We start from the raw sequence: 12,431 nt of genomic DNA on the forward strand, positions 1-12,431 counted from the left end.
ACAATAATCCCATCAACCATGTAGCCAATTGTCATGGTCCAATCCTGGGACTGATAGCTTAATCTGAGTCACATGACTCTATAGGTGAACACAAATTAACACGCACGCGTGATTCACAAAGCTGCTTTGAGTTTTGATAACGAGCGGCCAATCACAACTGTCCACTAGTAATCCCAATATCTACCTAAATCATGAATGGATGAATGGGCATCGTTATACCTTCAGCCGCCAACAATCCTTACGGTTGTAGTTCCATTCAATCAGCTCCACTCTCCTCCTACACCAGTTCCTGTATCCATGGCAACCAGCATACAGTGGGTGTTCCGTAAAGGTCCTTCACCCATTCAATCCGGGAACGCATCTGTGTCACTTTAGATTTCTTTGGGGCTATTCAAAAATAGCAGATCTACAAGCTCGTATATCTGCTATTTTTGAAAAATCGTGAAAATTTGTGCAAATCTTTGAATATATATATATATTTTTTAAAGTGAACATTTGTATATTTGCTTCTGGGGGGTCCCTGGAACAAAATATTTTACAATTGTTCGCTTTAAAAAAGTATATACAAAATGCACACATTTTCACAATTTTCAAAAATAGCAGACCTACAAGCTCATAGCGCGGCACTCGGTGCCGCGCTATGAGCTTGTAGATCTGCTATTTTTGAATAGCCAAAGAAATCTAAAATGACAGAGAAGCTTTCCCGAAAAATTGCGACAATAGCAGATCTCCAAGCTCACATATTGTGACCTTGTAGATCAGCCATTATCACACTTTTTCTTTTCTTTTTCTTAAATAGGGCTTAATTAATGAATTCAAAATGCATTTTTTTACGTTTGGGTGTGGAACTGAACAGGTTTTGGGAAGCCCTGCCTGCTGCAAGACAATGGCTGATTGGCACAGAGCTATCTGATACTATCTGATGACACCCTGTCATTATGGGATGCCTTGTTGCCACGCCGACATATGGTTGGGCAAGCACTATCATCGCTGTCAGGCAGACACCTCTTATCTGCATATTTCTGTTGATATTTACGTTTTTTTCATAAATGAATGCCCTATACTTGCTACTGTGTCACACAAAAATAGCAAATCTTCAAGCTCGGCTATTTTTTTATTTGAATCCTGACAAGCAACAGTTCTGTTGGACATATGAGATTTCCAACCCCGACAGCGCCGATATGACATGTTGCATATTGATCGGAATATGATGTAGAGCCAAGTATCCATGACTCTTAATGACACACACACACACACACACACACGTTACTTTAGGCACCATCTGGACGTATACACATAGATGTATTTACACTTTGCAATAACGATTGAGATGCTCATTACGGAGTATCCATATTACTAATGAGATAGTGTGTGTGTGTGTGTGTGTGTGTGTGTGTGTGTGTGTGTGTGTGTGTGTGTGTGTGTGTGTGTGTGTGTGTGTGTGTGTGTGTGTGTGTGTTCGTGTGTGTGTGTGGCGTGCGTGTGGCGTGCGTATTAATGCAAACACACGTTTTCATGAATTGTGCTGGATGTGTATGCATGCATATACTGTGTGTGTGCAAGTGTGAGTGCAAGTAGACCCCCCCCCCCACACACACACACACACACACACACACACACAAACACACACACTTTTTGTTCCAGTAAGAGGCCAACATTAAAAGAACCCATATCGCATGTCCCTTACAGTAAAAAGGTGAGTCAATATCAGGAAGCTATCCGGTCCTCCTGATTGGTCAAAAATAGATCAAAGAACCCGGCACACTGACGCCAACACAGGAAGTGGATTATGGACACAAAGGGCAGCAGGCTCAGGGGTCAAAGGTCAGATAAGAAGAGATATCAGAGAGAGGAGAGAGAGAAAGAGAGAGAGTTCATTGACTCAGTAGCAAGTGTGACACCAACACTGCCGGGTTCAAGGGGGGTTCAAAGGTCAGGCAGACCACCCGCGTTCAACACATCAGCTCCACTTTGGTGGAAAACAGCGCAAACCTCGGCCACAGCAGTACCCTCTCACATGCACGGGCATGTGCACAAACGCACACATACACCCACACACACATCTGGTAGAAATACTTGTGGATCTGTTTTTATTTTATTTTATCTTGAACATTTGTGCAAATCTTTGAATACATGTGTTTTTTTAAACAACATTTTTAACTCAAATCTTATTTTTTGGGGGTCCCTGGAACAAAACCTTTTCATGTCAAGGGACCCCAAAACGATATGTTTTTGGCCGCCGACCCCCCGGCAAAATATGTTGTTCCAGGGACCTCCTGAAGCAAAGAATTGAGTTACAAATGTTCAAAATTTTTCAAAAGATATTTTTGAATAGCCAAAGTATATAATATGACTAAAATCTAAAATGACACAGATGCATGCGTGATTGAATGGATGGCTAATGCTAAATGGTGCATTTCTATGTTGCTTGAGACCCGTTCAATGGACCGGTGGCGCCATTGGGAGTTTTTTTTTCATCTATTACTTTCAATGGTGTGACGTCATGTTCTCTTTCTAGGTATATATCGCCTTTCCACTAGATGGCGCTCTTCGCTAACACATGAGTGACCATTTCATCCCCAGATGCACGCAGAACCAGGAGGTCACGTGATCCCAAGATTTACTACTCCCACTTCCTGGTTGCTGGGCGTTACTGGAAATGAGCACTTGTGCTCAGCTACTACTACCCTGGGTAAATAAAGAAATAAAAAAAAGAGGTCATTGAGAGGAGGGGTGAGAACTCGGGGAGAATAAGAGGAGGCACAAGGCAGAGGAGAGGGAAGGAGGTGTACAGGTCCCTGAGGCTGTGATCCAATACAAGGCTTTTTTCTTCAGCAATAAAATGTGTTTCTTATGCCTTCACACTGTGTGGTTAGTATCGTTTTCCCAGGACAACACACACACACACACACACACACACACACACACACACACACACACAGAGCCTGAGTGTCTCTTTTTCTTTCCATCCTGCTTTGGCCCAAATATCCGCTGGCCCAACGGCCACACACACACACGCATGCACGCACACACACTTGTCCTACATTGGTTGTCCTACCTTACAACATCTCAGATTTCAGTTTAGTTTACAATGCCTTTCAACACACTGACAAGCACACGCACGCACACGCACACACACACACACACACACACACACACACACACACACACTGTCCATCCTACCTTTGCGCGGATCTGTCCCGAGGTGGACACTTTGCGGATCAGCTTGTGGGAGGTCTCCTCCTGCTCACCATCACTGTCTGAGGACTCTTCACCCACCTCCCCGACCTGAGAGGAGAGGAGAGGAGAGGAGAGGAGAGGAGAGGAGAGGAGGATTAATACAGTGTCATCTCACTGTGTAAACATAGTGAGTCATCAGTTACAAGGTTCAAGGTTACAGGTGGTCTTTATCCGTTTACAGGTACTTTAAACCACTTAAACCCCAGCATCGTTATTGTGGGGAAAGCATTCGGAGAAAATAGCAGATCGACAAGCTCACAGAAAACAGAAAAGACACTGGAATAGAGCCCCTGAGGGTTTAAGTGGTTAAGAGTCTCCTCAGCCACTGAAGCAGCATAGCTAATGGAATTAAAAAAGAAACAAAGAAAATAAAAAACAAGAATAACGTTGCTGTCGGACAGAAACTATGCATCTCCATAATTCAACTTTTGATGCTTGCGGAACTCGGCTCTGCCTCGTTCCTGACCGCATCACTGGCGTGCCAATAATCATTGTAACTCACAGCTTCTCATGTAATATTGCTTAATTGAACCAATGAACATTATTAACAAGAGCTTGTGACTAATGACATGTGTAACACTGGTTTCTTTCAAAAATGGCCTTAAAAAAACGATCTATCAGGCAGTGTTGATGTTGTCGACTAAAACTATGACGAAAAATGTTCGTCGACTACCTTTTTTCACTGACGAAAACGAAATAAAAACGAAATAAAAACAAAGCTATGATGACTAAAACTAAGACTAAATATATTGATAGATAAAAACCTAGACTAAAATGTTAGTGACGGACTAGTGGAGAAGAGATGCAGTAGAACTAAAAGACAATTCATGTTATGTTTGGTTGTGCTCGGGTGTTGCGCTCTGAAAATAGCCGATCTACAAGCTCACAACGCGTCGCGCTGCGACGTGTTGTGAGCTTGTAGATCGGCTATTTTCAGAGCTAACAATTGTAAAATCAGCGATTACGACGCCATCAAGCCAGGCCCGCCAAAATACATTTTAGTTGACTATATCAACTGTAGATTTAGTCGACTATAATCATATGATATTTAGTCGACTAAAACTAGACAAAAACGAAAACATTTCAGATGACTAAAATATGACTAATATATGATAACTAAATGGAATTTTATTCAAAAGACTATGACTAAAACTACATAAACTTTGCTGTCAATATCAACACTGCTATCAGGAGACCACAAGAGGTGCAAAATATGTACATATAGTGTTCGTATTTGTTGATGACATGTATTATTGTGTTTTTGAATTGAATTTTGAATTGGGACCACAATGGAAACAAGTCCCTCTGACTTTTTTGTGTTCTCCTTTAAGCTTTAATGTCTTACTTGTACCACGTGCTGTTTTACTTTATTTCTGACTAATACAGCATTTTTTTTTAAAAAGAGTACAGTACGTACAATGTGAGTCCTGTCGCCGTCCTGCTGGGCGCCCACCAGCGCGTCGGCGTGGGCCTCAGACACGTACAGAATGTTGGGGTTCAGTTTGGACGCCATGGCGGGTTTCCGGTGCAGATGGCGAGACGGGCGAGGAGGAGAAGTGATGGAGAGAGAGAGATGAGAGAGAGAGAGAGAGAGAGAGAGAGAGAGACGAGCGAGCGAGGAGGACGCTGGAGGAGGATTGGCTGAGCAGAGGTGAAGACTACAGAGATTTAAGACGAGAGGCAGTGAAGGGATGAGAAAACAGAGTGTGTGTGTGTGTGTGTGTGTGGGAAGGAGAGGGGGGGGGTGTGGAGGTGTGATCAACGGCGAGAGGAGGAAGAGGAAAAGGATGATGCACGGGGCCAGGCAGGCTGGCTGGCTGGCTGGCTGTTCTCTCTTTTGGCTCGATCTGTTCCTCTCTTCTCCTCCTTAGACGATCTCTCTATATATCCAGGCTTGTTTCTGGAAAGAAAAAGAAAAGGAAATGAAAGGATGCAGAGGAAAAGGATGAATAATTTACTAGAAGGAGAAATAAAGAGAAGTAATGTGGGGCCAGAGTTTTCGGAGGGGAGTTTCGATTTTTTTGATATACTTGTAAACAGGTTAAAAGGTGTGTGTGTGTGTGTGTGTGTGTGTGTGTGTGTGTGTGTGTGTGTGTGTGTGTGTGTGTGTGTGTGTGTGTGTGTGTGTGTGTGTGTGTGTGTGTGTTCAACTCTGACTATCAATACTCCTACAGGCCCCTATGTCTTTTTTACACTGTCAGAGTTCATTGAACTCTGACAGTGGATCTGACCTCATGGACCCAGACAGCTGTGCTGGTTTTCGTTACAAGGCGTCTAGTCAGGACGGGTCTCTCATTTAGACCCAGGTGAATTGAATTAACTCCTCAATGCTATTGTTATAGGATTAGAAAACCAGCTGTATAGTCTTTCAAGGTTCAAGGTGCAAGGTTGTGCTTTATTGTTACATCTTGTGGTACAGGTACAACTTTTTGTTCGGCTTCCTCAGAAGCTGCAGGGACTCCCTCTTGGCCTCTTTTCTTTGTTGCGTCGCCCAGGTGGCGCTTAACCCCTAACCTTTATCTTCACAAAAACTATACCTAAACCTAACCTCACAGAAACTAGGCCTAAACCTATAACCTCAAAACCACGTCCACCTGGGATAAACACCGTGAAAAGAGAGAGTCCGTCAGAGGCCAGAGGTGAGCGGATGGCCGAGTGGTTGGGTCGCGTACCGTATACCACACAGGCTTTAATGCCTCCCAGCGAGTTCCTGGTTCAATTCCCTGGCCGGCCCAACCATTTGCCGCATGTCACTCACTCCACCTTTCCTGTCTCTCTCCACTAAGAACACACACTAAAATGTAGACTCTCACAAGGTCCATTTGGTTCCATGTGTACACGCTTTGGCGTTACAATCACACTGAGGATCTTGCTGTGTACGAAACGAAACCTAGCTAGCAGCGATATGTTCACCACAACCAGGGTGGAGTGACTGCTTCATCGGTCCATCTTCAACTTCTGTCTTTTTTACTTGTGGGTGACAGACACTTAGCTTCTTGTTCTCACTTCCCCCCAACGCGGTCCCCGGCCGCGTCATCAACCACCCCAAAAAAAAAAAAAAAAGTTTTAAAGGTTCATACTCAAGCTAATGACGATAACGATAAGGATATGGTGATGACGATGATGGCGGTTATGATGAGGAAATTAACCCTTTCTGGACGGGAACCCCTTTTGGGGTTCCTGTGGCTCTACAGTATATATAGCAACATACATTTTTTTGTAATTTTTTAATACATATTTGAAGTTTTTCAGAAAACTTAGGTCAGGATTTAGAAGTCGTTTTTAGAATCGGCCTCAGGTCTGAATGGGTTAACGATGACATACGGCAGTAGGTCTAGGCAGAACTTAGCAGGGCTATAAGAAACGCGATGAAGGCCGTGACATTGCAGAGCTATATGATGTATGATGATGATTTTTATAATGATGATCATGATGATGGGGCGATGAGAGTTAATATCCATGATAACAAAACAATGATAGACTGGCATTCTTTCCTCTAACACTACTGTATAGTCTCCTGGGAAATGATAACATTAGAGAGGGCTTCACTGGGCTATTCGTGCTGCCTTCCAGAGCAGAGGTTCTCAAACTTTTTCATGTCAAGGACCCCCAAAATGATTGTATGTATTTGACCCCCATCTGAAAATATGTTGTGCCAGGGACCCCCAGAAACAAAGATTTGTGTTAAAAATGTTTGCTTAAATATATATATATATTCAAAGATTCGCACAAATGTTAACGATTTGTTTTTTAAGTAGCAGATCTACAAGCTCAGAGCATGGCATTTCATGCCGCGCTATATGAGCTTGTAGATCTGCTATTTTTGAATAGCCAAAGATATGGTTAAAGTGGTTGGAATGACATTTTGCTGGGGACCCCTGGGGGTCCCCGGACCCCACTTTGAGAACAAATGTTCCAGAGCACTATAGCAAAAGTCACAGACACACACACACACACACACACACACACTGTTGCTACACCACAGGTTTTGGTCCATTTATTTGGCTGCTGATTTAGTCTAAGAAAGCCTATAAATAGCCTAACCACAGACAGACTCAAAGTGAGAGAGAGAGAGACTGTGTGTGTGTGTGTGTGTGTGTGTGTGTGTGTGTGTGTGTGTGTGTGTGTGTGTGTGTGTGTGTGTGTGTGTGTGTGTGTGTTTGTGTGTTTTCGCAACCGAAATTAAACATCAGCACTTCAAATGTTGTATATGACAGTAAACGACACCCATCATCTTCAACTCAAATCAATCTCAGCCTCCTCTAGAGCAGTTGTTCTCAAAGTGGGGTCCAGGGACCATCTTGGTTCCTTGAAGGGGGGGGGGGGCTACAACTCTGAGAGTGTACAAATGGAAACCAAATGGACCCGTAAGGGTCCATTTGGTTCCATTTGTACACTCTCAGAGTTATGGGGGTCCTTGAAGCTATGGGTGTCAGTCAGTTCTATCATCATGTCACTCAACGGTGACACAGAGACCTCCATTCAGTCTCTATCTGACTGTCATTCTGTCAACCTTCAATGTTTCTTTGCTTTGCAACAAGAAGCACAACAGGCTGGCCCTGACCTATAGGCTACACTGTAGCCTTGACAGCGCGTCGCGGGTTCGAGTCCCGATCCCGACGACCTTTTGCAGCACGTCTCTCTCTCATCTCTCTCTCTTTCCTGTCAGCCTACATGTCCTCTCAATTATAAAGACATTAAAAGCCAAAAATAATAATAATAATCTTTGAGGAAAGAAATAAGAAGAAGCACAACAGGCTGTCGCGGCGGCGCGTTTGATCATAACTCCCGTTTGTTAGATCGTTTAGAGACTAATTGAACTGTGCGAGGAGACGTGGGCGTCTTAATGACTGTCTGCGTGCACATCAATGCATTCCGTGCATTTAGTGGATTGAAAATAATGTTATTTTGTTGTATTACAGCGTGATCTATCCGCATGCACTGCAGCCGGTGTTATTCAAAGCATGCACCGGCCATAAACACAGCGGAACACAGAGAGAGAGAGAGAGAGAGAGAGATGACATTTGTCACTATAAACCGGCCTCGATCGCGTGTAAAATCACGCCCCCCGTCCCCTCGCATCCTCTGCATGAACCCGTACATATTAAATATGAATATTATATTTATTTACCCCCCCCCGCTGGCTGGCAGCTATGGAGCTCCGCGGTGGTACAGCGGTGTGGTGTCTCTCTCTCCCTCCCTGCCTGCCTCCTCGATCGGCCGGGACTCGATCCTCCTCCTGTCCGGTCCTCTCTCTCTGCCTGGGTCTCTGGGTCTCTCCCGTCGCTGTTCGAGGCTATACTGTCCTCCTCCCCTTGCTTGTTGCCACCGGGCGGGCGCACGGACGGACAGACAGACAGATGGACAGACGGTACGGTCACCGTAACGTGCGATCAGCCTTCAGATTGTCGCCTTATTGCGGGGAGAGAGAGAGAGAGAGAGAGAGAGAGAGAGAGAGAGAGAGAGAGAGACTCATACGCATAGCGTCGGAACGGATTTGAATCAGGTAGGAAGCAAGAGGAGAGAGAGGGTGGGGAGAGAGAGAGAGAGAGAGAGAGAGAAAGAGAGAGAGAAAGAAAGAGAAAGAGAGAGAGAGAGAGAGAGAGAGAGAGAGAGAGAGGGGCACACACACACACACACACACACACACACACACACACACACACACACACGCACAGAGAGATGAGTGCATCCGTTCCGAGGTTAAGTACACACACGCACGCGCACAGCTCTCACACCAGCCGTGCCACTCAGTGTAATTGTAATTTATTTACAGTCGATTAGGCTACATTTTCGTGCATGAAAACATATTGTTACAGTTACACACACACACACACACACACACACACACACACACACACACACACACGGTGGTGTGTTACAGTAAATGCCAGAGAGCCCAGCCTGGTCGCCAGGGTTGTGTTACAACACGCAGCAATGCTGCTGCTGTTGGCTCTGCTGCTCTGAAACACACCACTTCTAATCAATCCTATCATCTCAATGTCATTGTCTCTCATACCATTCTGTCTGTCTCCTCTCTCTCTCTCTCTCTCTCTCTCTCTCTCTCTCTCTCTCTCTCTCTCTCTCTCTCTCTCTCTCTCTCTCTCTCTCTCTCTCACACATACACACACACAATTCTGCTGTCTTTCTCTGGTATTATCCACTGACAACAACAGTAAGGACACACAGAGAGAGAGAGAGAGAGAGAGAGAGAGAGAGAGAGAGAGAGAGAGAGAGAGAGAGAGAGAATGGATCAAGCCTGGACACAAATAGACATGATTGCACACACACAGACAGATCACGTTTGGCATTTTGGTTTCATCAGATATAGGCTTTAGTGAAGGAGAGAGCCTGTGTGTGTGTGTGTGTGTGTGTGTGTGTGTGTGTGTGTGTGTGTGTGTGTGTGTGTGTGTGGTGGGGTGGAGGGGGGAGGGGGGAGGGAACAAGGACAAAGTGGAAGTAACACACACACAGACCAACGCGGGGTCTCGCTGGGAGTTTCTCGCAGGATGTCAGATTTCTCCAGTTTCTCCAATCTGCCCTGCTAACATAACTTGTTAAGAGAGGGAGGGAGGGAGGAGAGGAGAGGAGGGGAGGGGAGAGGATTAGAGAGAGAGAGAGAGAGAGAGAGACCATTCACAGAACATCATTGAATGTTTTAAGTTAAGCTTTGTCATCATCCATTACCTTCATTCTCACTTTAATAGCTATAATCGTCATGCTTTCACAAGCATCCCAGTCGTGATTCAAATCACAAGCACCCTCAATGAGGCCCAACTAGTTCTTCTATTCTAAACAGTCTAAGTTTATTTATTTTCTTGTTTTTGCCCATCATTTATTGAATTCTATTTTTTTATTATAAAAAGGTCGACATGCCACCAGGAAGGATGTGGTTAATATGGAAACAAGGGGTTTGTAGATCTGTTCTTCATCGTGTTCATAATTGTCATTAAATCCATGATCTGAAATGCACACCCTTTAGATGAGACATTACAGACCGGTGGTTCTCAAATGTCTTCAAGTCAAGGACCCCCAAAATCAATATGCATTTGGTTGTGGACCCCCCATGTGAAAATATTTGGTGCCATGAACCCCCATGCAAGACTTTTGTTTTGTGTTTTTTTTTTAAACATTCCAACATTCCACATTTTTGTCATTTTTTTCAGCATTGTTTGAAAATAACAAATCTACAAACTCACATGTTGTGAAGGTTGTAGATCTGCTATTTTCCAACTATTTATATGGGGTTAAAGTGGTTAAAGTGATATTGATGCTGTTTAACCTATTAACAAATTTTGCTGGAGACTCCTTGGAGGCCCCTCAAGGACCCCACTATGAGAACCACTTAGAGGTGTAACGATACAGTAACTGTATCGATGCATCGATTTTCATTTCAACCATCCAACTGTACCGATATGCAAACAGCAACACATCGTATGGTTTGACTTCGTATCGTATCGTTTTGCAATGCAAATAATCAATTGTATGGATACTAAGTACTTGTGCATTGCGTTTAGCAATTTTAAGAAGGGGTTTAATTACTTTTCCATTCCATTCGCTACACTTGTATCGATAAATGTGTGTAATCTCTGTATTCATGTGCATACAATATCCATGTATTTGCCAGGCAATCACCGTGTTTACCTATTAATATCCATAATAATAAATGTTTCCCTTAAAAACCTGCACTATCCACATGTTTCACAGAGATAATTTTTTTTTGGCTAAATAGTTACTGTATCGATTTTAAATTGTTGAATCGTATCATATAGCCATGAATGAACCAATATCGTCCATTTATCGTATCGTCAACCATGCATCGTTGATTTGTTACACCCCTAGAACCACTGTTATGGACGCAGGCGGGTCGGAGGCCTGTTAAAGGAGTAGTTCACCCAAAAACGTACTTATTTTCTATCAATTACACACGCCACGAAGCCTTGAATTCATGGATTTTCTGCCGCATTCTTAAGCCAATAATTGGATGACCGGTGGAGTCTCCTAACGAGTCTCCTATTGACCGATGACCTGGTCATCAAATTATTGGCTCAGGAACGCAACAAAAACAACAACAATCTCCATGTCTTCATGGGGTGTTGCAATTGATAGTATAGAACATAAGTCATTTTTTGGGTGAACCACTCCTTTAAGCCTGATGTATACTTAGTTGCAAGCTGGTGCTGCATACTGTAAATAGCAGATATAAAGCTCACAAGTCACATTTGTGAATGGTGAGCTTGTATATCTGCCCAGGGGTCATCGCCATGCTGACATTTTTGGCAAAATTCTATTTTTGCCATGGACATACAATATAGACAAACACATAAAGAGCTAGCCCTAAATGACCATTACAGGTCTGTAACTCTGAATGTGTACAAATGAAACCAAATGGACCCTTACAGGTCCATTTGGTTTCATTTGTACACACTCAGAGTTATGGGGGTCTTTAACAATAAAATGTTTGAGAACCACTGCATCAGTGGACTCATTAGCTAATGTGCCATACAATACATAGTGTCATAGTAAATCAGTGTCATACATATTCTGAAGAAAACCTGGAGACTGACATTCAGTAATTGGGTGTTATGATCAAAATAAGAACATTATAATGGTGTGTAAAAACAAAATCAAACATTTGGCACAGACAAGGCCAAGTCTTGCCACGGACACATGTGTCCGTGAACGGACATATTGATGACCCCATAATCTGCCATTTAGTATAACTGAGGCTTTAGGCATCATCATCATCATCTTGTCTTCATCAATATGATAATGCTCATTTCCATTTTTAATTAGGCTAACTCCCATCAGCATGCACCAGCAGTTCTCCAAAGTGTGAGTCAAGGGTGTTAATAATGTTGAAAGACGAATACAGAATGAGAGAGTGATTCATAGCTCCTTGTTCTGACTAATAAGTTTTGCTCGCCTATAAATAGCCGATCGGATGTATTGTTATTAGCAGTGGTGGAAACAGTACTCAAATGTTTTTGCGTTTCCAAAGATGCAATTCATAGGATAGGCCTATATTCTACCAGACATTATCTCAAATAATCCACACATGAATAGAAATCACAACATACAAGTCCATAAATAATAATCATGTGTAATTAAGTGCCATAACACCGTAAAAAAGTATTGAGCACGCTAACTGAAATTAATTTAATACTTAGTGGAGAAGCTTTGTTTGACGG

General features: G+C 43.3%; 1 protein-coding gene across 1 annotated transcript in view; it reads right to left on the reverse strand.

The window, feature by feature from the left end:
- LOC311035363 (diacylglycerol kinase delta) overlaps nt 1–8,689 on the reverse strand; it is a 145,051-nt gene extending 136,362 nt beyond the window's left edge. Inside the window, exons 1-3 of the mRNA XM_084043520.1 lie at nt 8,372–8,689; nt 4,658–5,140; nt 3,184–3,288 (exon numbers count right to left, since the gene is read on the reverse strand). Of these exons, the coding sequence (XP_083899646.1) occupies nt 3,184–3,288; nt 4,658–4,753 (201 nt within the window). The 5' untranslated portion in view covers nt 4,754–5,140; nt 8,372–8,689. The remainder of the gene's footprint in view (nt 1–3,183; nt 3,289–4,657; nt 5,141–8,371) is intronic.
- Between the last annotated feature and the right edge of the window lie 3,742 nt (nt 8,690–12,431).

The sequence above is a fragment of the Gymnoscopelus microlampas genome, assembly GCF_963454915.1.
Source record: "Gymnoscopelus microlampas genome assembly, chromosome: 19".
Lineage (NCBI taxonomy): Eukaryota > Metazoa > Chordata > Actinopteri > Myctophiformes > Myctophidae > Gymnoscopelus > Gymnoscopelus microlampas.